Source organism: Vulpes lagopus, chromosome 11 (genome assembly GCF_018345385.1).
Source record: "Vulpes lagopus strain Blue_001 chromosome 11, ASM1834538v1, whole genome shotgun sequence".
Lineage (NCBI taxonomy): Eukaryota > Metazoa > Chordata > Mammalia > Carnivora > Canidae > Vulpes > Vulpes lagopus.
The window spans coordinates 70,632,514-70,653,350 of NC_054834.1; the positions used below are offsets into that span (position 1 = coordinate 70,632,514).

Below are 20,837 nucleotides of genomic sequence, written 5' to 3' on the forward strand. Positions count from 1 at the left end.
ACAGCCCAAGGACAGGAATTCCCCTCCCTGCTCACAGCCCCTTGGCTCGTCCTACCAGAACTTTCCAGCCGGGGTGACCAGGAGGCGGTGCCACTAGTCCCATTCATTCGTAAAAGGACGTGTAATTAGGCAAAAGAAACCGTCTTTGGGATTCCTGAGCGGGGTGCTCAGTGGGTTAAGCATCTACCTTCAGCTCAGGTCAGGATTCCAGAGTCAGGGGGTCGGGCCTCTCTTGGGGCTCCCTCTGCCCCTCCCCCCTGCTCCTGCCTGTTCTCTCTCCCTCTCTGCCTCAGAGGAATAAATCTTGTAAAAAAAAGAAAAAGAAAAAAGAAAAGAAAAGAAACTGTCCTTAGAGTGAAAAGGGAGCAGACAAGACAGGCCCTGGGGAAGGACCCTGTGTAGATCTGCTAGGCTGCCATAGCACAGGACCACACGCTGGCTGGTTTAAACGACAGAAGTTCATTCTATCTCAGTCCTGGAAACCGGAAGTCCGAGAAGGAGACGTTTAGCAGGGCTGTTTCCTTCTGAGTCAGAGATTGTTTGCAGTCTCCGCCCAAGCATGTGGTGATGTCAGCTAATTTTTCCCATTCCTTGCTTACAGAAGCATCACCCCATTTCTGTCTTCATCCTCACACAGTGTTCTCCCACTGTGCGTGTCTGTGTCCGAATTTCCCCTGTTATTTATTATTATTATTAATATTATCATTTTTTAAAAGATTTTATTTATTCATGAGAGACACAGAGACACAGACAAGAGGGAGAAGCAGGCTCCCCACAGGGATGCAGGACTCGGTGCCCAGACCCAGATCATCCCCTGAGCCAAAAGCCACCGAGGCATCCCCATTATCATTATTTTTAAGTAGGCTCCACAGCCCAATGCAGGGCTTGAAGCCATGACCCTGAGATCAAGACCTGAGCTGAGATTGAGTCAGATGCTGGGACAGCCCGAGTGGCTCAGTGGTTTAGTGCCACCTTCAACCCAGGGCGTGATCCTGGAGACCTTGGATAGAGCCCCAGGTCGGGTTCCCTGCATGGGGCCTGCTTCTCCCTCTGCCTATGTCTCTGTGTCTCTCATGAATAAATGGATAAAATCTTTTTTTTTTAAAGACTTTTATCTATTTATTTATTTATTCATGAGAGACAGAGAGAGAGAGAGAGAGAGAGGCAGAGGGAGAAGCAGGCTCCATGCAGGGAGCCTGATGCAGGACTCGATCCTGGGTCTCCAGGATCAGCCCCTGGGCCAAAGGCAAATGCTCAACCACTGAGCTACCCGGGCTGCCCTAAATGGATAAAATCTTAAAAAAAAAAAAAAAAAAAAAGTCAGTGCTCAACTGACTGAGCCACCCCGGCGCCCCTTATTCCAGTTATAGTTAACATACAGTGTTATATTAGTTTCAGGTGTACGATACAATGATTTGCCAGTTCTGCACATTACTGAGTGCTTATCACCCCAAGTCTTAATCTTCACCTAGTTCATCCATGCCCCCACCCACCTCCCCTTTTATAACCACCTACTTGATCTCCATAGATTAGTCTGCTTTTTTTTTTTTTTTTTTTTTTTTTTAAGAGTGCCTGGGTGGGTCAGTGGGTTAAGCCTCTGCCTTCACCTCTGGTCATGATCCTGGGGTCCTGTGTGGGGCTCCCTGCTCAGAGGGTAGCCTGCTTCTCCCCTCCCCCTGCTTGTGCTTTTTGGTTCTCTCTCTCAAATAAATGAAATGTGAAAAAAAAAAAGTCTGTTTTTTTGGTTTGTCCCTTTTTATCTTTGTTCATTTTTTTAAATTCTTAAATTTGACATGAGTGAAATCATGATATTGGTCTTTTTCTGACTGATTTGTTTCACTTAGTATCATACTCTTTAGCTCCATCCATATGTTGTTGCAAGCAGCAAGATTTCATTGTTTTCAAAATTCCCCTTTTTATAAGGATACCAGTCATGTTGCAAAAAGTCGCAGCCTCCGTCCACTATGACCTCGTCTAGCAAAGTACAACTGCAAATCAGGTACTTATTTCCAAATAGGGCTACATTCTGAGGTACTGGGGGTTAGACCTCCACACAACACAGGAGTGGAAAAGGAATGAAATTCATCTCATAACATGAGGTTACAAGGTTATGGTGCAAAGCCACGACTCTGGAAGCACCTCCTATACCACAGCTGGGAGATAATAATGAATGAGTCCTAGAGCAGCATTTGTTCTTTTTTTTTTTTTTTAAGATTTTATTTATTTATTCATGAGAGACACAGAAACATAGAGGGAGAAGCAGGCTTCCTCTGGGGACCCTGGGATTATGACCTGAGCTGAAGGCAGACACTCAACCACTGAGCCACCCAGGTATCTCCAGCATTTGTTCTTTAGTCAAATACACTATATTAACCGCTGCCAATGCCCATTCCAAGCACTTTGTGTATGTTCTTTTTCTCCATAGTGCCGGACACACACAGAGTGCCGCTAGTTAAGCTGTCGAAATAAGTGATGCTCCAAGTCCCAGTGCAACACAGACATTTGTGTAGTCGCTGGGGAATCAAGAGGTGAAACAGGCAAAGAAAGGGACTTGGGGCAAGGAGGTGCTGTTGCCAGAATGGCTGGAGCTCAGGGTCAGACCCCTGCTGCCTCCAGACCACAGATTTATTACCTGGGCCGGAGGTAGGATTTCCACCCTGTTAGGTCTTCGACGGTGCTGGTTGCCCAAGGAGCATGAGGATCCTGTTAGGACCTGCCATGGCCACACTGCTTCTCGTTCCATTCGAGATCCAAAAAAATCAAAAGCAGGACCTTGAAGAAATAGTTGCACATCCATGTTCTCTGCAGCATTATTCATGATGGGCAAAAGATGAAAGTAATCCACATGTCCATCAAGGTGTGAATGGATGAACTAAATGTGGTCCAACCACAAGGAAGAATACTATTCAGCCTTGGAAAGTTAGGGCACTCTGACACCTGCTACAACATGGATGAAGTTTGAGGACATGATGCTTGGTGAAGTAAGCCAGTCACAAAAGGACAAATGCTGTCTGAGTCCACCCCTGTGAGAACCTGGAGGACACAAGTCCATAGAGATAAAAAGAAGGACGATGGGTACCAGGAGCTGGGACAGAATGGGGGCTAGTGGGTAAGATGGGAAATTTTGCTGTGTTTATTTTAGCACAATAAAAGTCATGAAAAACTAAACAAAACAAAACAAAAAAAAACAACCAACCCAAAGCCAACGGGTGGCAGTATAATATCCAGCGGAAATGATGCAGGGTTGCAGGGATCTTGTCTTGCAGAGTCGAAAAATGAATCTCATGAATATAAAAGGGTGAAGTGATGTCTATTAAGTGAAGGTGAGAACAGAAAGAAAGCTCTCTAGAGTGAGAGGGGTTCCCCATGGGTTGCCACAAGGGCTTTATTGGTCGGTCTTTTACTGAAAACCAACCCGGGAACTTCAGTCTTCTTGAGGTCAGCAGTGGTACCACCACGATTACTTCTTTGAATACCTCATCTCTGAGGTATAAGACAAACACAGTGCTCTGTTTCAGTGCATTTTATCTGTGGTTTCATTACACCTCATTATTTCTGCAATTTCTGGTGACCCTGGTCATGGAGGCTCCTGCCTATTCCTCCCTACCCAGCCCCACCTGTCCCTCACTACTTTTTCATTACCTAGCCTCAAGGAGTAGGAGGGAGAAAGTCCTTCCTTCTCCCTAGCACCGGTTTCAGAAAGTGGCATCTGGCTCGCCAGCTTCCAGTCTTTCTATGCTCAAGGCTCACTCAGTGCTCAAACTGAGAAAACAGATTTTTCCCAGTTTCAAGTCCTTCCGCAAAGTAAGTTAGCATTTCTCTAGATCACAATGAATAAGGTTTCTTCCTAGAATACCTACTCGTGTGTGTGTGTGTGTGTGTGTGTGTGTGTGTGTGTGTGTGTGTGCCTGTGCTTCCTTTAAAGCCCCAGGGCTCAGGAAACTCACACAGGGAGGTCACCAAACCACTGATAGGGATCTTACTTCAATTTGCAATTCGGCCGGATTCCCCATTTCCTTTTTTTTTTTTTTTAAGATTTTATTTATTTATTCATGAGAGACACACAGAGTGAGGCAGAGACCCAGGCAGAGGGAGAAGTAGGCTCCCTGTGGGGAGCCCGATGCAGGACTCCATCCTGGGACTTGGGGACCATGTCCTGAGCCAAAGTGCTCAATTGTTGAGCCACCCAAGTGTCTGAGATTCCCCACTTCTATTTCTATCAGGTGGTGTCTCTTCTCTCCTTCTAAGGATCATCAAAAGCACCACCCCCAGGTGGCTCAGCCGTTGAGCACCTGCTTTTGGCTCAGGGCATGATCCTGGATTCCCTGGTTTGAGTCCCACATCAGGCTCCTTGTATGCAGCCTGCTTCTCTCTGTCTCTCATAAATAAATAAAGTCTTTTTTTTTAAAGTGCCATGCCCTGTTTAAATGGTCAAACACCCACCAGAGTGAGTGGCAAGAGAACAAAAAAAGCATCCAAACTGGACAAAAGAAGCAAAACTCTCTCTTGACTCAGAGATGTCATCATCTTACTGCAGAAAACCACAGACTCTACCAAACAACAGCCTATTAAGATGAGTAAATCCTGGACAGAAGTCTGATGGGATTGACTTTTTTAGTCTATGATCAGGGAGGCAGGGACTTGTGCCGTGTTCCATCACACCCAGAAGTGGAGAGCCAGTGCATTCCATTCTGGAAGCATTGGCCCAACCCAATCACAGGTGTGCGGGGCAGGAGGGAGCTGTGCACTGCGGCTGGAAGCCTTCCAGGGTGCCCCTGGGCCTCTGCAGCGGGCAAGGCGGGTGGCCCCTGTGGGGCTGGGGTGGAGGCACTCAGACTTCCGTCAAAGCCTCCAAGAAGCAACAGTGATGAGTGGAAACACTCCTCAGTGTGTATGCCTGGTCTTGAATGACTCAGACATAACTCGAATGCAAGAAAGGCTGGCTTATCCTATAGAAACCCTTCGGGCACCTGGCTCCTAAGGCACCTAACAAGAATCTGGAAGGTGCTCTGAGCCTGGGGCAGAATCAGAAAGGAAACAATGCCCTTGCAGGTTTGAACCAGTCTGGTCTGGAAAACTCTAGCAACCCCAGGGGACAGGAAGCTTGCTTCCTCTGGAAGAAGGCTCTTGGAAGGACTAGCTGTGGCCACGTGGTAGGGAGGTAAACAGGATACCTTCCTCTGACTTTTATCATCTCATTTTTATTCCGGTGTAGTCAATATACAGTGTCCTATGAGCTTCAGGTGTACAAGATATTAATTCATTTTATTTTATTTATTTTTTTTTAAAGATTTTATTTGAGAGAAAGCACATGAGCAGGGGGAGGAGCAGAGACGGGGAGACATGCTGACTCCCCATCAAGACCTGAGCCAGGGATCCCTGGGTGGCGCAGCGGCTTAGCGCCTGCCTTTGACCCTGGGAGCAATCCTGGAGACCTGGAATCGAATCCCACGTCGGGCTCCTGGTGCATGGAGCCTGTTTCTCCCTCTGCCTGTGTCTCTGCCTCTCTCTCTTTCTGTGTGTGACTATCATAAAAAAAAAAAAAAAAAAAAAAAGACCGGAGCCAAAGGCAGACGCTTAGCAGACAGAGCCACACAGGCGTCCCCTAGCCACACTTTAAATACTTCGTTGTCAAGGGCCATTTCTATCACTTCAGAAAGTTCTATCAGACAGTGCTGTGTGAGATCTGACAGGAGGGGGAATTCAGTACTTCACAAATCAGGACACAACAGCAACTCAGCTGAAAGGTCTCACATTTATTACTGAACCAACCTACTGGTATAGAGGCATAGTAACAGAGAAAATCATTCCCTTGATAAGACATGTCTATTGGCCAGGTAGGAAGGATGTTTCCATATTGATAGGATAGGAACATGTGATCTCCATGCGGCTTAAATATGTGTGCCAATTATGTTTGCTATTTCATGATGTGCGATGCTTCCTCATAGACCCAGCTTGGTTCTTCTCCTGTGCCTCCTCTTGGAGTTGTACCTGATTTTATTACCAGTTTTCATCCGAATCAACTGGGGAATAGGACAATTCTGCTTTTGTTTCTGGGCCAGGAATCGTTTGATTCTGAAAGTCTTGTGAGAAGACATGGTGATCACAGTCAACCACATGCAACCAGGATGGCGGCGGAGATATTGATTCATTTTAAAGAATTAAAATGATCTAAGCTTGGGTAGCTCTGGTGGCTCAGCGGTTTAGCTCCACCTTCGGCCCAGGGTGTGATCCTGGAGACCCAGGATGGAGTCCCAGGTCAGGCTCCCTGCATGGAGCCTGCTTCTCCCTCTGCCTGTGTCTCTGCCTCTCTCTCTCTCTCTCTCTCTCTCTCATGAATAAATAAATAAAATCTTTAAAAAATAAATGATCTTAGCTGTAGAGCACCAGCGTCCAGGAACACCTGTTTGTCAAAGCAGGCAGAGAGGGAGTGATTTTGATGCTTCCCACTAGGAGTCACATTTGGTTGATGCAGGCAGGTGGGGTCCGGGAACCTGGAGGGGATCCCCAAGGACCAGTCAGGAGGGTACTGGCACCGTGCAGGATAGAAATCAAACATGAGCCAGCGGGAGGAAAGCAGAACTCACTGAGGGTACGGAGAGAGTGCAGGTACAGACAGTGTCTGGGAGATCCAGAAAGGAAAAGGGAAAGAGTCTCTTCTTTGCTCTGGGTCTGGGGATTTTACAGATTATGAGCTAGTGTATATGTCCTCTCAGGAACCTGGTAGAGCGAAGACAGGGGTCCAGGTGTCCTTCATAAAACAGTGATTCCTTGGGGTCCAGGGGTCTTGGTTGGGAGATGTCCATCACTCGTGGTCTGGAATGTGCCTATGATGGCTTTGGCCAGCCATTCTCACCAAATCTTTCCTTAGATGTTGTCTGTTGTGTCTATTGTGCTGGGAGACTAAAGAAATCATGAGCTCCTTGTCCCTTACAGGGAGGCCATGCATTATTTGCACTATGAGGCACGTGTAAAGTGGGGGTCAGGTTCTAGCAAGAATAGAAGAAGGAAAAGGAGCAAAACCCAGATTTTTATGGGCTCTCAGGTCCCCTACGTCTTGGAGAACCTCAGTTCCAGCTGTATGTAACCAGATAACCACAATGTCTGCTTTGCCAACCAGAGTATGACTGTGCAGGGCTGTGAGTGACAGCCCTGTTTCTGCTCAGTACTAATTAGGGTTCGAACTGAATTTTCAGATTTAAAACCATTTCCTCCATCTCTTGAAAAAACCAACTTTCTTTTTCTCAAAAAAAAAGTATTTTAAATTCAACCTTATTCAGCACAGGAATTTGGGTTTTTCTTGGTTTTGACACTTTCTGACAAGTTACTCAGAAAAGGGGTATCAGTACACTGGGTGAGAAGTACTTAAACCCATAGATGGGGTTTAAGTCAATGAAAAATGGATGTATCGAAGTGAAAACACACACCCACACAAAACCTTGTATATAGACGTTCACAGCATTTTTATTCATAATCGCCGGAAAGCAGATACAACCCAAATGTCCATCATGAAGTGCACAAATAAAGAAAATGTGGTACCCATACACTATATCCACATTAAAAAGGTGGAGCGGGGCAGACATACTGTTCCATCTTCAGCCCTCTGTCTTTTTTTTTTTTTTTTTTTAATTTATTTATGATAGTCACAGAGAGATAGAGAGAGAGGCAGAGACACAGGCAGAGGGAGAAGCAGGCTCCATGCACCGGGAGCCCGACGTGGGACTCGATCCAGGGTCTCCAGGATCGCGCCCTGGGCCAAAGGCAGGCGCCAAACCGCTGCGCCACCCAGGGATCCCCATTCAGCCCTCTGTCTTATTCATGTTTGCTCAATGACCTCTCTTGGGGCCACGTGTCCTGGCCCCCTTGGAGATCAGGATCCACACCTTAGAAACACCTCAGAGGGCCCAGATCAGGGAAGGCTGGTTTTGGCCTCCCATGAACCTGTCAGAGATGACATGGTCTTTCCTCCTCCTGATGCACGGGTGGTATCACAAGATCCAGTTAACGATTAGCTGTCAAGTGCAAGCAAACCCTCTGGTGATGCCACCGTGTCCTCTGCATGTCCCCCTCACTGTACAAAATCTATGGACTAAGATCCAGACCTGCGGACAATAACCACACAGCTGGATCACCGTTTGCCGGATCCGTCAGCAGTGAGTCACCCCGAGTAAACTGTGTGAACTGGGTGGAGTGGCCGGCTTCATTTTCTGGTCTCAAAGTGCCTTCTTGATTTCGGGGACACTTTACCACCCCCTACTCCCACCACTTCTAATGAAAGGAATGAAGTGCTTGCGCCCTGCCACAGCACAGGTGAACCTTGGAAACATTTTTCTTTTTCTATTTTTTTAAAGATTTTGTTTATTTATTCATGAGACACACACACACACACACACACACACACACACACACTCTGAGGCAGAGATATAGGAAGAGGGAGGAAAAGCAGGCTCCATGCAGGGAGCCACACCCTAAGCCAAAGGCAGAGGCTCAACCACTGAGCCACCCAGAAGTCCCCAATTTTTTCTACCTGAAAGAAGCCAGACAGAAAAGGCTACCTATGGTGCGATTTCATTTATGTAAAATGTCCCAAATAGGCAAATGCATAAAGGCAGAAAGTTGATTGGTATTTTCCAGGATCTGGGGCAAGTTTGGGGGAGGGATTATGCGGTGAGGGGATAGGATTGGGGGAATAGAAAGCGATCGTTTTATGAGTATTGGGGTTTCTTTTGAGGGGGAGAGGAACATGTTTTGGAACTAGGTAGTGGCAATGATTATACAATGTGGCACACATGCTAAAGCCGCTGTATATCATTCACTGTATCATTAAAGTGGGCACAGCGATGAATTCCATGTCTTAAAAAAATAGTCACAAGATCCAACCAATCTAGCTTCAGAATTTCAATCCATGCCCTATTTGATGATTCTCCCAGAGCCACCTGGGATCCTGCGGGGGTGGGGGGTTGGGAGGTGTCTTTTCTTGACTCATCTTCCAGTTCCAGCCTGGTGAGGAAGGAAGGGCGCAGGAGGAGGCTCCCCATCCCTGGGGCTGCCCCCTGTAGGCTGGCACTGGCTATGAGTGGGGGCGTGGGGTCTGTAGAGACCCCTTGTGGGATCTCCACCTGGGTCTCCCTGGGGGTGGACCACTCCCCTGGGCTGGGTCCCATCAAGACAACTGGAGGACAGTCACCCTCTATCTTTGTGATCTGGTGCTGTGTAACAAATCACTACAAACCTCACCTCTCAAACACACACATCTCCTGCTCTTGTGTCTATGGGACAGGAGTCCAGGCATCGCTTAGCTGGGTCTTCTGCTTGACATCTCAAAGGTGGAAATCACAGTGTCCGTCGGGGCTGCTTCTTGTCAGAAGCTGCCTGAGGGGGGGACCCAGCTCATGGGATTACCAAATTCACGGGATTATTGGTGGCACTTATTATGGGCCGCGGGGGCCGGGGGCCAAGGGCCTCAGCTTCTTTTTTTTCTTTTTAAAGATTTTATTTGAGAGAGAAAGTGAATGAGAAAGAGAGCACAGGAGCAGGGGCAGAGGGAGAGGAAGAAGCAGACTCTCCGCTGAGCCGTGATTTCCACCACCCTACAACCCCTCATACCTCCACCCAGCCTGTGGGGATGGAATTCGGACAGAGGAGCCTGCTCACACCTCAGCTGCCCCCACAGTGCCCTGCCACCTAGGTAGTGACCTAGTGACCAGGCAGCAGGACTCAGGGTGGGCATGTCTGCAGGTCCACACTTTCCCCAATTGCTCTGGCATGAGGTGGGTGGCTGTCCTGGTTCTCTTCTTCTTTTGGTATTTTTAAAAAGATTTTATTTATTTATTCATGAAATAGAGAGAGAGAAAGAGAGGCAGAGACACAGGCAGAAGGAGAAGCAGGCTCCATGCAGGGAACCTGACTTGTGACTCGATCCCGGGTCTCCAGGACTAGGCCCTGGGCTGAAGGTGGCGCTAAATCACTGAGTCTGAGTCCGGGCCTCACCCTGGGGGGCAGAGACCATGGTCACAGCCAGGCATCCCTGGCCTGCCCAGCCCCAGCCCAGCCCCCCTTGTCTGAGGTGGGGGCCACAGCAGGAGCTCCAGCTGATGGGTGCCAGTGGGAGATATGAATGTCCTCCTGGTCTGGGATGCTGGGGAGTGGGAGGCAGTGTGGGCCTGACTCTCCCTTGCTGCCTGCTGGGACCCCTGAGTCAGCACTTGGGGCAGAGGAATCCTGGAAAGCGGGGAATGCAGAGTTGATTTGTTAATCACAGGGTCGAGCGCCTTGAACGTCTGCAGCCTGGTTTTGACATCTGTGGAACAGCCATGAGAACATGTGCCACTGCAGGCTGAGCAGGGGTCTGAGGTTGGGGGCCTGCCCAGTGTAGGGAGCATGTCATGCCCACTGACCTGTGCCCACTGAGCCACCGGGCCACCTGCCTTTCTCTCCTATTTTGTCCAAGACACAGTTTCTCTTCTTACAGAAATGCATGTATCATATTATTTTTTAAGATTTTATTTATTTATGTGTGAGAGAGAAAAAGTAAGAGAGAATGAGAGGAGGGAGAGGGGCAGAGGGAGAAGCAGGCTCCCTGCGGAGCAGGGAGCCTAACCCCAGCCTCGATCCCAGGACCCCAGGACCCCCTGAGCCAAAGGCGGACGCTTCATGGACTGAGCCACCCAGGGTTAGAGCCACAGGATGGAACTGTAAACTGTAAATGAGGCTCCCTCTGTGACTGTACCATACCCCATGCATCTGGGGGCCTGAGATATGCAGGTCACCCTTGCAGTCCTTGGGGGCTATGTCTCGGAGTTTCGGAGCAAGATAATTACTGGATTATTATAATTTCTTGGAAACTATGAAGCACAAAGCTGTGCCTCTGAGGGCTCTGGCCACCTGCCCCACATTTGCCTCTTGAATGGCTGCGCTGTGGGGGATGAAAGGGACCCCACCCCTTCTGATCTTTCAGGTATTGTGGTCCCCCCAAGGAAGAGCATCTCGTCCAGGGTCAGTGGAAGAGCTGGGACAACAGCCCAGCTGTGTGTCTCCCCAGCTGGGCCTCACCACCCCAGGAGGGCCACTGTTATTGCCCCTCCTTGCAGATAGGGAGAAGCTGTTGGCAGAGGGACTGGGCGGGGTCTGAGGCTTTCCTCCTCATGACAGGTGACAGCGAGCCTCCCTTGGCAGTCACACTGCCCCCAGCCGAGTGTCAAGGCCCCAACCCTGGCTCAGGTGGCCACTGCAAATGCATATCTGTCCCGCATCTGTCCTGCATCCTCTCTGCTCAGCACCCAGCATGGGGTCAGGTAGGGGGCTGGCTAGCTGAATGCCGTGGAACCAGGGAGATGATTCTTTCACGGGAACTGGACACTTTCTCCGTGGGGGTGAACAGGACATAGCTCCTGTACTCATGACCCCCCCCCAATGCCCTAACCCTCCTACAATGCCATCCAGGGCAAGGACGGACCCCACACTCCAGGAAGGAGCTAGCAGCTACTTGCTGCACCCAGATATGCTGCTTCTCAGGGCCTCCCAGTCCTGCCTGGACCTGGTCCTTCTGCTAAAGTTCTTGCTACTAGAAGTTGCTGGTCAGGCACCTGGGTGGCTCAGTTGGTGAAGCACCTGACTACAGCTCAGGTCATGATCCTGGGGTCCTGGCATCAGGCCCCACATCAGGCTCCCTGCTCTGTGGGGTCTGCTTCTCTCTCTCTCTCTCTCTCTCTCTCTCTTTTTTTAAAAAGATTTATTTATTTATTCATTCAGAGAGAGCGAAGCAGAGACACAGGCAGAGGGAGAATCAGGCCCCATGCAGGAAGCCTGATGGGGGACTCGATCCCGGGTCTCCAGGATCACACCTCAGGCTGCAGGTGGCACTAAACAGCTGCGCCACCAGGGCTGCCCTGCTTCTCTCTCTTCCTCTGCCTCCCACTCCACCTGCTTGTGCGCTCTTGTCTCTTCCATTCTTTGTCAAATAAATGAATAAAATCTTTAAAAAAAAGTTAAAAAAAGTTTAAAAAAAGTTGCTGGTGATATATCTAAGGGGATGAGAAATAACAGTGTCACTGGGAAACTGGATCTCTTGAGGAAACTGCAGACTTCTGGATGCTGAGGAAACCTCAGGGTTTTCTGTAAGCAGGATGAGTCAGAGGCTCATTTCCCTCTGTAGCACCCTGCTCCCCCATCTGCCACCCTCCCAGCAGAGTCTGGCATGGCTGCCCTGGGAGCCATGCCACGCACATTTCCAGGGGGGGCTGGGAAGGGGAGCACTGAGTAGGGGGACAGGGGACAGCTCTGGATATCCGCAGCATCCTGGAGTATCACCACTGGTGTCTACATACCCAAGAGTTAGCCCAAAGGACCCAGAAATCCTGTCTGTCCAGATTTTTTCTATCCCGAAGTGCTGCATGATGCCCTTATAACCATCATCTGGGCTTTGGGCCAGCTGTTCCTGTAACGTTTTGTCCACCCAGCTTTCTTTCCCTTGTTCATTTAGAAACAACCTGTGGCATGCCAAGGACATAAAGATAATTTATGGGGATTCTGAGGCTGCATTGGGGTGTGGTGGCAGGCTGCTGACTCAGGCTCTGCGGAAGTGGATGGGTCTGGCTCTGGGAGGAAGCAGCTCAGAGCTTTCTCTCCAGAGCCACGCCCTGGTATTAAGATGTGAGAAGCTGTACCTCCAGGGCACCTGTTCCCCAAAAGTGAGTGGATGGGCTCCCCCCGGGGATCCAAACCAGCCTGTGGGCACTCTCCACTGGGGGACAATCCCCAGGGGTCCAGGCGGCCTGAGGCTGGCACAAGGCCTTCCCTCTGCCCACCCCAGCCCCATTCTTCCTGGAGCTGCAGGGGCCGAGCTGGAGGGGCCTGGAAGTAGGAGTGCCCCTCTCTCGGACCCCACTGACCTGCCTCTTTCTCTTCACCTGTTACCCTCCATGTACTGTTGGGGGCAGGGGGAGGGTGTCAAATGTCCCTTGGCTGTGGCCTGTGGGGTCTGTAGCTAGTTGTCCCCACCCCTCCTTCAGCACCATCTGGGCTGTCACTGCAAAGGCAGGCCCACTCACTCTGGCCCTCGTGGCCATGAGTACCAGGGCTGGTGGCCACGTTGGAATCAAAGCAAGAGCTGGGCTGGGGACAGTGGGGGGAAGGAGAGAGGGGGAGGTGGTTGTGGGGGGAAGAGGTCAAGCAAATGGGCCTCAGAGCCACCCGTAGTCTCAAGAGCTCCCAGAGTGGGCAGTACCACCCATGTCCTTAGCGGGCTCGTCAGAGAGTGGACGGGACCCCTGCTTCCTGGCACTCACTCAACAGCATGGGCCTGCTTCCCACTGTTCCTTGAAAACTGCACCCCCATCCTCCCCCTGGATCCCTCCTCTCCATCCCCCTGGCCTTGGCCTCAGCCCCTCCTGGGCATCTGCAGCCTCAGACAGCCCCTAGCTGGCATTGTGTCTGTCCCAGGGAAGACCTGCTCACCTTTCCAGAAGTCCCCCAAGAAGAAAACACAAACTGTCTGTACTCGTTTATTTCAAGGGATGGCGCACAGACACGTCCCCCACACTGGGGGCAGGGAACAAGACCGTGGCTACGGACTGGAAAGTGGGACCTTCAGTTCTGATGGCACTGCCACCGCGTAGTTTAAGGCTCTGTGTGTCTACACACGCAGATGCTCATGCACACACGTGCACGCACACGCACACACAGGTGGCACTGGACACAGAAAAAGAGGCAAGACGCCAGACGCTGCTTGCAGCCTGCCTAAAATATTGCAATTGCGTTTATTAAAAAAGTGTAAAACGGGAAGACTGTGCATCCGTCCGAGCAAAGTGGCAAACTTGGGCTTCCCTGACTCAGGGAACACCAGTGCCGGCAAAGCCGACCCCACACACCACTGCCCACACACACACACCTGCGCTCAGGTGTGCCTGCCCACCCCCCCCACCCCCCGCCACGCCCAGGCTGTGTGAGGTGGGATGGGTTCCACTGGTATGTATCGTGGGGATCCTGTCCATACAGCACAAAAACAGACTAAAATCCAAATGCTCTCTCTAGAGTAGCTCCAGTCTGCCCCAGATACCACTGGAGGCCTCTCGTGGCACGACTCCAGCAATGCACGCTGGGTGTCAGGACGGACAGCCCTGGGCATCGGGATGGAGGAGGCTCTGGGAACCTCTGGGACTCCTGGCTTGCTCTGCAAAAGCTCCCTACTCACCCCGGCTGGGGAGTGACCAAGCAAAGTCTGGGCAGGCCCCTCACCCCCGCCTCCGTCCATCACGCGGGACAAGTAGAAGCTGACCAGGAAAGAGCAGGCGAGTTGGCCAGGGGGTGTGAGGCATGACGAAAGCTGCATTTGGCTTTAGCATTAAGGCCGGCGCTGGGCGGAGGGTCCCACAGGAGAGGGACCTCCTCCCCTGGAGGAGCCCCAGGTGGCCCTCTGGGGCCCTCCTGCCGTCCTCCTGCAGCCCCTCTGTCCACAGCGGCCACGCTTGCCGGCTCTCGCTGCCTCCCCCGGGCTGGCTTAAAGTGCTAGGTGCCTGGGAGGGAGGGCTGGGGCTGGCCGAGTTCTGCAGGCGCTGCTCGTGCTGCCCACAAAGGGCTCTTATTTGAGGATGTAGTTAATGAGCAGCTGACACGCCAGGAACACACAGAGCAGGAACCAGGAGCGGGGGCTCTGCAGGAGGCCCGGGGCTACTACCTGCCTGGCCCTCGCCGTGGAGCTCAGCATGGCCGAAAGGTGCCTGCAAGGACAGGGGAGGATGGCGGCTGAGCCAGGGTGGGCCCAGAGGGAGTGCATCCCTACCCTTGGTGGACCCGTTATGGCAGGGGCCCCAGGGCACAGTGGATGCCCCGGGCACATATTCCAGGGAGAGGGAGTCACGGCTGGGGGAGCTGGGCCTCTTGCAGCCTCTTTCCCATTCTTGCCGTGACAGGCTGAGCTGCACCATCCCGCCCCAAAAGTCATATGTCAGAGTCCTGAGCCCCAGTACCTCAGATGGGACTCTATTTGGAGATGGGGGGTCTTTCAAGAAGTGATTCAGTTGAAACGAGGTCATCGCAGTGGGCTCTAATCCAGTATGACCAGTGTCCTTATAAGGACATAAAGGACACAGACACACATGGAGGGACGACCCCCTGAGGACCCAGGGAGAGCACGGCCGTCCACACACATGCAGAGAGGCCTCAGGAGGACCCTGCCTGCCCGTGCCTGGACCTCGGGCTTCCAGCCTCCAGGATGGGGGACAGCGAGCATCTGTGGTTTAAGTCCCATCCGTGGGACTGTGTCACGGCCACCCCAGGGCACTCATATCATCACCTGGGACTCAGCCACGGTTGTGTGTCTGCAGACACTTCTGGCTCTTCCGACCACCTGTTTCCTAGCCAGCCTCCTCTGGTGCCAGGTGACTGACTCAGTCTGACCTACCCCAGGCTCCTCCAGCCCACGTACGGACTTTTCAGGAGCTACCAAGCATCGCCAGCTAATCCTGTTCAAGTAGGACTCCCTACAGCATGCCCCTCCCCACCCCACCCCTGCCCAGGGCAGAGCTGGGCACTCTCTTCCCATCCTCATGCCACCAGGCCCTCTGCAAATCCTGATGGGTCTAGCTCTGAGTAACACTGCAGGTCCACGGCCAGCCGGCCTTGGCTGCACCGCTGGCTCTCCTGCCCTCCCCGACATGGCACCCCAGCCGGGTCCCTGGGAGCGAGGCCTACCTGTGCAGCTCCTGCTGGGCCTCCCGGATGGACACGATGGCCTCGTGCAGTGCCTGCAGCCGCCGCGCCTCCTTCCCACACCGAGGGCAGGGGCTCTCGCTGCCTGGGATGTCCGGCCACCAGTCACGGGACACAAGGGACAGGGGATGGAGGGAGAATCAAAGGCGAGCTGGCATGTTCAGGGAGCCGGCACGTAGGGTCCCGGGGTCACGCCCAGCTCGGGCCCCTGCCCCACCTCTTGGGAGCCTTTGGGTGGAGCTAACAACACAGGGAGTCGAGGGGCAGGCACGGAGGGAACCCCCAAGCTCAGCTGGCCTGCACTCAGCCCTGGGAGACAGAAATGGCCAAAGCACAGCCTGTGTACTAGAAAAGCATGGACAAAGTCAGGGAGGAGCAGGCATGCCCATGAGGGTGATGGGAAGTGGAATCAGAGGCTCATGCACGGGTCAATGCTGTCCAGCTCATGCACAGCCCCTGCCAGCCAAGGGAGGCACCGAACCCTCGGAGTGCACTCCCCTGGTCTGCCCCTAGGCTCGGGAAGGCGTACTAGAGGACCCGAGGGAGGATGGGCAAGGTGGGCCATACACCTGACTCTTCCCACCCTGCAGAGTAGCTGGCCCAGGAGGGCTCACCAGGAATGAAGTCACCGTCCTCCTCCTCCTCCTCCTCATCTGAGAGCTCTGGGCAGGACTCAGGTGTGGAGCTGCTCTCGGTGACCTGGCTGTGACCAGAGGGCTGGTCGCTGGACTTGCGGAGCCGCCGCTCTGGGCCAGGACCCTAGAGAGAGATGGAGCCACTGCAGCTGGGAGCATACCCACGTCCCCTGTCCCCTGGCCTCAGGGACAGGGCAGCATGTTTATGTCAGGACGGCTCCAGGAGAGGGGGCTGTGCACAGTTCTGACTCGTGGGCCAGGACAGCTGGTCCTGCCTCGCTGTGCAAGCTGACAGCTAGGGCTCCCCCCGATGTGGAGGGGAGCTCCTGGACCTCCAGGATTGGCTGACCCCCGATAATTCCCCAAAGTACAGGCCAACTGGAGAGGCAGAGGGGGACCCAGGGTGCATCCCGGTGGGTGCCTGTGTGGGGGCACCTGGCCTGAGGGGCTACCACAGGTGGGGAGGGTGGGGACATGTGGGCAGTGAGATACCACAACCCTTGCTGGCTGGGAAATTGGGGCCACCAGGCAAGAAGGGCATGCCCGTCCTGCCCATGTAATCGCTCGTCTCCAGTCCTGCGCGTGGTAGGCAGCCACCACGGGCGCAGAGAACCTGCAGCACGTGGGGTGCTTGTCACACGGTGGCCTCCGTCCATGTGGCACCGTGCAGAACATGCCAGGGTTCCCTCACAAGCCGCACCCTGGTGTTTGTCTCAGGAGATCTTGGCATGCCTCCTGGAGCCTCCCTGCCTTCATTCCCTGCCTCTCCTTGGCACCTCTGTGCAGGTCGCTCCTCCTTTCGCCTGGGCAAGTCCCCAGGCTGCCCTGAGCCTCCACTCCCTCCTCTGCAGGCTGGCTCTGTGGGCTCATAATATTATGGAGGGTGGCTCTGGGGAGCAGTGGGCTGGGGGCTAGCATACCTCTACCCGGTGCCCTGCACGCAGGGGTGCCCCATGAACACAGCCTCCTGCAAATCCAGACATCTTGAGTGCCATGCAGGGCAGGGCAGGGGATGGGCTGGGGGCCAGAGGAGGCCCCTCTGGGAGGGGTGAGTGTGTTTGAGCGGGTGGGGGCGGGGAGGGTGGTAACAGAAGAGGGAGGGGCAGGCAGATGAGAGTGAGGGTGGGGGTCCAGCCTGACAGTCCCCTCCCGCTGTGGAGGTCCACCCCAGGCAGGGATGCTGGGGCTGCTGACCTGGTGCCTGGGCCCCGGGCTGCCCAGGAAGGCGGTCTGGTGGGCCATGGTCTCCCGCCGCATGGTGTACAAGACCCCGTCTTGCTCAAACTGGGCGATGTCCTTCAGGGGATCCCAGGGGCTACGGCTGGAGGGTCCAAAGGGCGTCCATCAGCAGGGCCAGTGGCCGTTGAGAGGAGGGTGCCCCATCTCAGCTTCCCAGCAGTGGCCAGAGCCCCCAGGGAGCGATGTTGCCTACTCGTGTATGTAGGGCCCTGGGCAGCGGCCGGCCAGGGGAGAGCCCTCAGAAGCCTCCCTTGCCCCATCATGCACTCCTCCAGGTGGGCAGGAGCCCCCAGGCAGCTCCTGGGGCCCAGGGCTGGGCGGACCACCCACCACCCGTTGGCACTCACTCCTCATGTCGGTAGCACCACTCCTGGGTGGTGGGGTCCAGGTGGAACAGCTGTGGTTTCCAGGGCATGAGGTTCTGCTGGCGCTCGCGGGTCCGCTGCCGCTGTGCCTCCTCCAGTGAAAACTTCTCCTGGGTAGCCTTATGCTGGTCACCCTCGCTGATGGCCCTGGTGACGTGCTGCCAGAGCCTGCGAGCAGGGCACTTGCTCTGAGCGGGTGACCTGGACGGTCCCACTCCTGTGGCCTTGGAGGGGAGGCTTAGAGCAACGTCCACTTGCTTGCCCCCAGTGGCAGGGGGCTCGCTGTCTCTTGGGATGCCCGTGTGTCCTAGAGCGGCGTTGATTCACTGCGAGAGGGTCCTCCTGACCCCAAGCTCACACCTCCCGCCTGCAGGGCACTCCCTGTGGAGCTGCCAGGCACCTAGGCCTGCTCTTCCTGGGCGGGGGGCAGGGGGGGCAGCTCCTCTCAGCTGCCCCAGCAGGACAAGTCATCTGTCACAGGGGTGCGCTCTGGCCCCCTCCCTGCCAGGGGACTCCGGGGATGTGCTCGCAGCACGGAAACCCTGCCCGGCCACGCCAGGCCTGTGTCAGCGGGTCCCGCAGACGCCAACAGGCCTCACCTCTCTGATTCTAGCTCCGTCTGCTCCTCAAATAGCACAGTGCGCCGTTTCAGCCTCTGCCCGCGGACCTCCCCGCTCGGGTTCCAGAAGAGCTCCGTGCTTCCTCTGCCCTCCTCCTTGATAAACACTTCTCTGTCCTGTCCCAGACAGGGGCAGAGGGGTCGGCCCCATGGTTGTTCCCGCAGCCCGCGGCCCCCCTGCACCTGCCCAACGGCGGCTTCTTACCCAGTGTCCGGTGAGACGTGCCAGGACTTCTTCTCCTGACATGATCTTCCCCGAGATCTGGTTGATGCTGGTGCTGCCCCCAAAGAAAGGCTGTGGGGACACCCAAGACAGGGCTGCTGAGGGGCCAGCCGCCTCTCCAGGACCTTTGTGCCCCTCACTGAGCTGGGGGTGGGGGAGGCCCCTTCCTCACGAGGGTGCTGGCTCTCAGGCCCCAGGACGCGGGAGGCTGGCTTGGACAGGACCCAAAGCTGGAGGCGGCTACGCTCCCCCAATGCCTCTGCTTGAGCTCAAGGATGCAGGGGGCCTACCAGGCCTGTGCGCCCCACACGAGGAAAGGGTCTGTGCCTTTCCTGGCTGTGCTGTGTGGCCTGCGGGAACCCCTTGCCCTCTCTGGGCCCTGGCTGTGCTATGGAGATGCCAAGAGCTGTCCTCTCCTCTGTGCGCATATGCTCCAGAAACCACTCCTGGGGTGCAGAGGGGGCTTCCCCGTGGCTAGGGACCACTTCTCTCCAGTACCCACCCACCCCCTTGGGGGCTGATGGTGCCTTGGCCTGAGCTACCTTGAGTTTGAATTCCAGCTCAGCTTGGAAGTTGTTCTTCTCACACTCGATGGTCACTCTACCGCCCAGCTCCATGGTCATGGTGCCATACAGGATTCCTGAAACACAGTCCCTGTCAGCCTCATCACCTGTCCCAGCCCAGCAATGCTGACCTCTGGCCCCAGGAGGCTGCTGGCAGCCCCTAGGAGGGTGAGAGGGATGGGGGAGGGGACAGGAGCCCCAGCGGGCAGAGTGTCAGGGAGGGAGAGGAGCTGGTGGGGGGGGAGTGTGCAGAACCCAGGGCCATGCCTGGCTCCCAGAGACCCTCTGTCCCCAGAGAGTCCCCCCAAGGGCTGCTCGGTCCAGGGAATGTCCTGGCCCTTGCCAGCTCCTTCCTCTAGGACTCTCTTCCCAGGCTCCCTGCTCCCAGGACATGCTCATCAGCATCTGTCATTTGCTCTGCTGTTGGGGCCTGAACGTGGGGGCCTTGGTCTTCCCTGCTCACTGCTGTGCCCGGGACTGGCCTGGCGGACTTGTTTAGATTAATACATAGATTTCTCAATTAATGAATCTTCTGTTTCTGGACAGCTAACTAAAGAGAAGAGCTGTGTGTATTATCAGACACTTGGACGTGTGTGAAAAAATGAAAAGAAAAAAATAAAAGGACAAGCCAAGTGACACAGCAGAAGGGCTGGAAACACCCCGGGGTCCGCCAGTGCTTGGGCTGGGAGCCAGGGCGCTCCTGGATGGATGCCCCTTGCCCTGGGGGCCGTCCTGGATGCTCCTCACCAAGTGGGAGGGGCTGCTGTGGGGCAGGGCAGGGCATGCACCCAACTCTCCACTGCTGGGGTGGGGGGTGGGGGGGTCGCTGACAGAGATGCCATGCCGGCCTTCTCTGACTACACCTGCTTTTAAAGTTTTGACTTTGGATCTAGGAAAATACTGCATTTCCCTAATTACAAACAAAAATGAAATAAAAAAGCAATCACTAAGGAGCAAAAGGAAAAGGAAACAAAAGCACGGGGGTGGGGGGAGGGGTGTCTGCCCCAAGGCAGTTGGAGAGGTCATTGCTGATGGGGACTTTCAAATCCCAGTAAGGCTCACTTAAGACAAAGTCTTCTTAAAATGAAAGCACAGACTCTTTAAAGTGAAATGACCAGCCGGTGAGAGTCACTCGAAGCGCTGTACAGGGTGTGTGTGATGTAGGACCAGGAGAGAAACCACATCTGTGTGATTTACAAAAAGGGCCTTTCGGGGATCCCTGGGTGGCTCAGCGGTTTCGCGCTGCCTTCAGCCCAGGGCGTGATCCTGGAGACCCGGGATCGAGTCCCATGTCAGGCTCCTTGCATGGATCCTGCTTCTCCCTCTGCCTGTGTCTCTGCCTCTCTCTCTCTCTCTCTCTCTCTCTCTCTCTCTCTCTGTCTATCATGAATTAAAAAAAAAAAGGGGGCTTTCCCGCCTCCGGGAGGTGGGGGGAGGGTGTGTGTGTGGGTGATGGGTGGAGAGAGGCTGTTTCTGGCCAATGGG

General features: G+C 54.1%; 1 protein-coding gene across 1 annotated transcript in view; it reads right to left on the reverse strand.

The window, feature by feature from the left end:
- Window positions 1-13,738: 13,738 nt before the first annotated feature.
- Window positions 13,739-20,837, reverse strand: part of OSBPL5 (oxysterol binding protein like 5) — a 50,862-nt gene continuing 43,763 nt past the window's right edge. The window contains exons 15-22 of the mRNA XM_041722992.1: window positions 19,332-19,429; window positions 18,772-18,861; window positions 18,547-18,683; window positions 17,930-18,115; window positions 17,538-17,664; window positions 16,323-16,467; window positions 15,691-15,793; window positions 13,739-14,717 (exon numbers count right to left, since the gene is read on the reverse strand). Coding sequence (XP_041578926.1) covers window positions 14,579-14,717; window positions 15,691-15,793; window positions 16,323-16,467; window positions 17,538-17,664; window positions 17,930-18,115; window positions 18,547-18,683; window positions 18,772-18,861; window positions 19,332-19,429 — 1,025 coding nt within the window. The 3' untranslated portion in view covers window positions 13,739-14,578. The remainder of the gene's footprint in view (window positions 14,718-15,690; window positions 15,794-16,322; window positions 16,468-17,537; window positions 17,665-17,929; window positions 18,116-18,546; window positions 18,684-18,771; window positions 18,862-19,331; window positions 19,430-20,837) is intronic.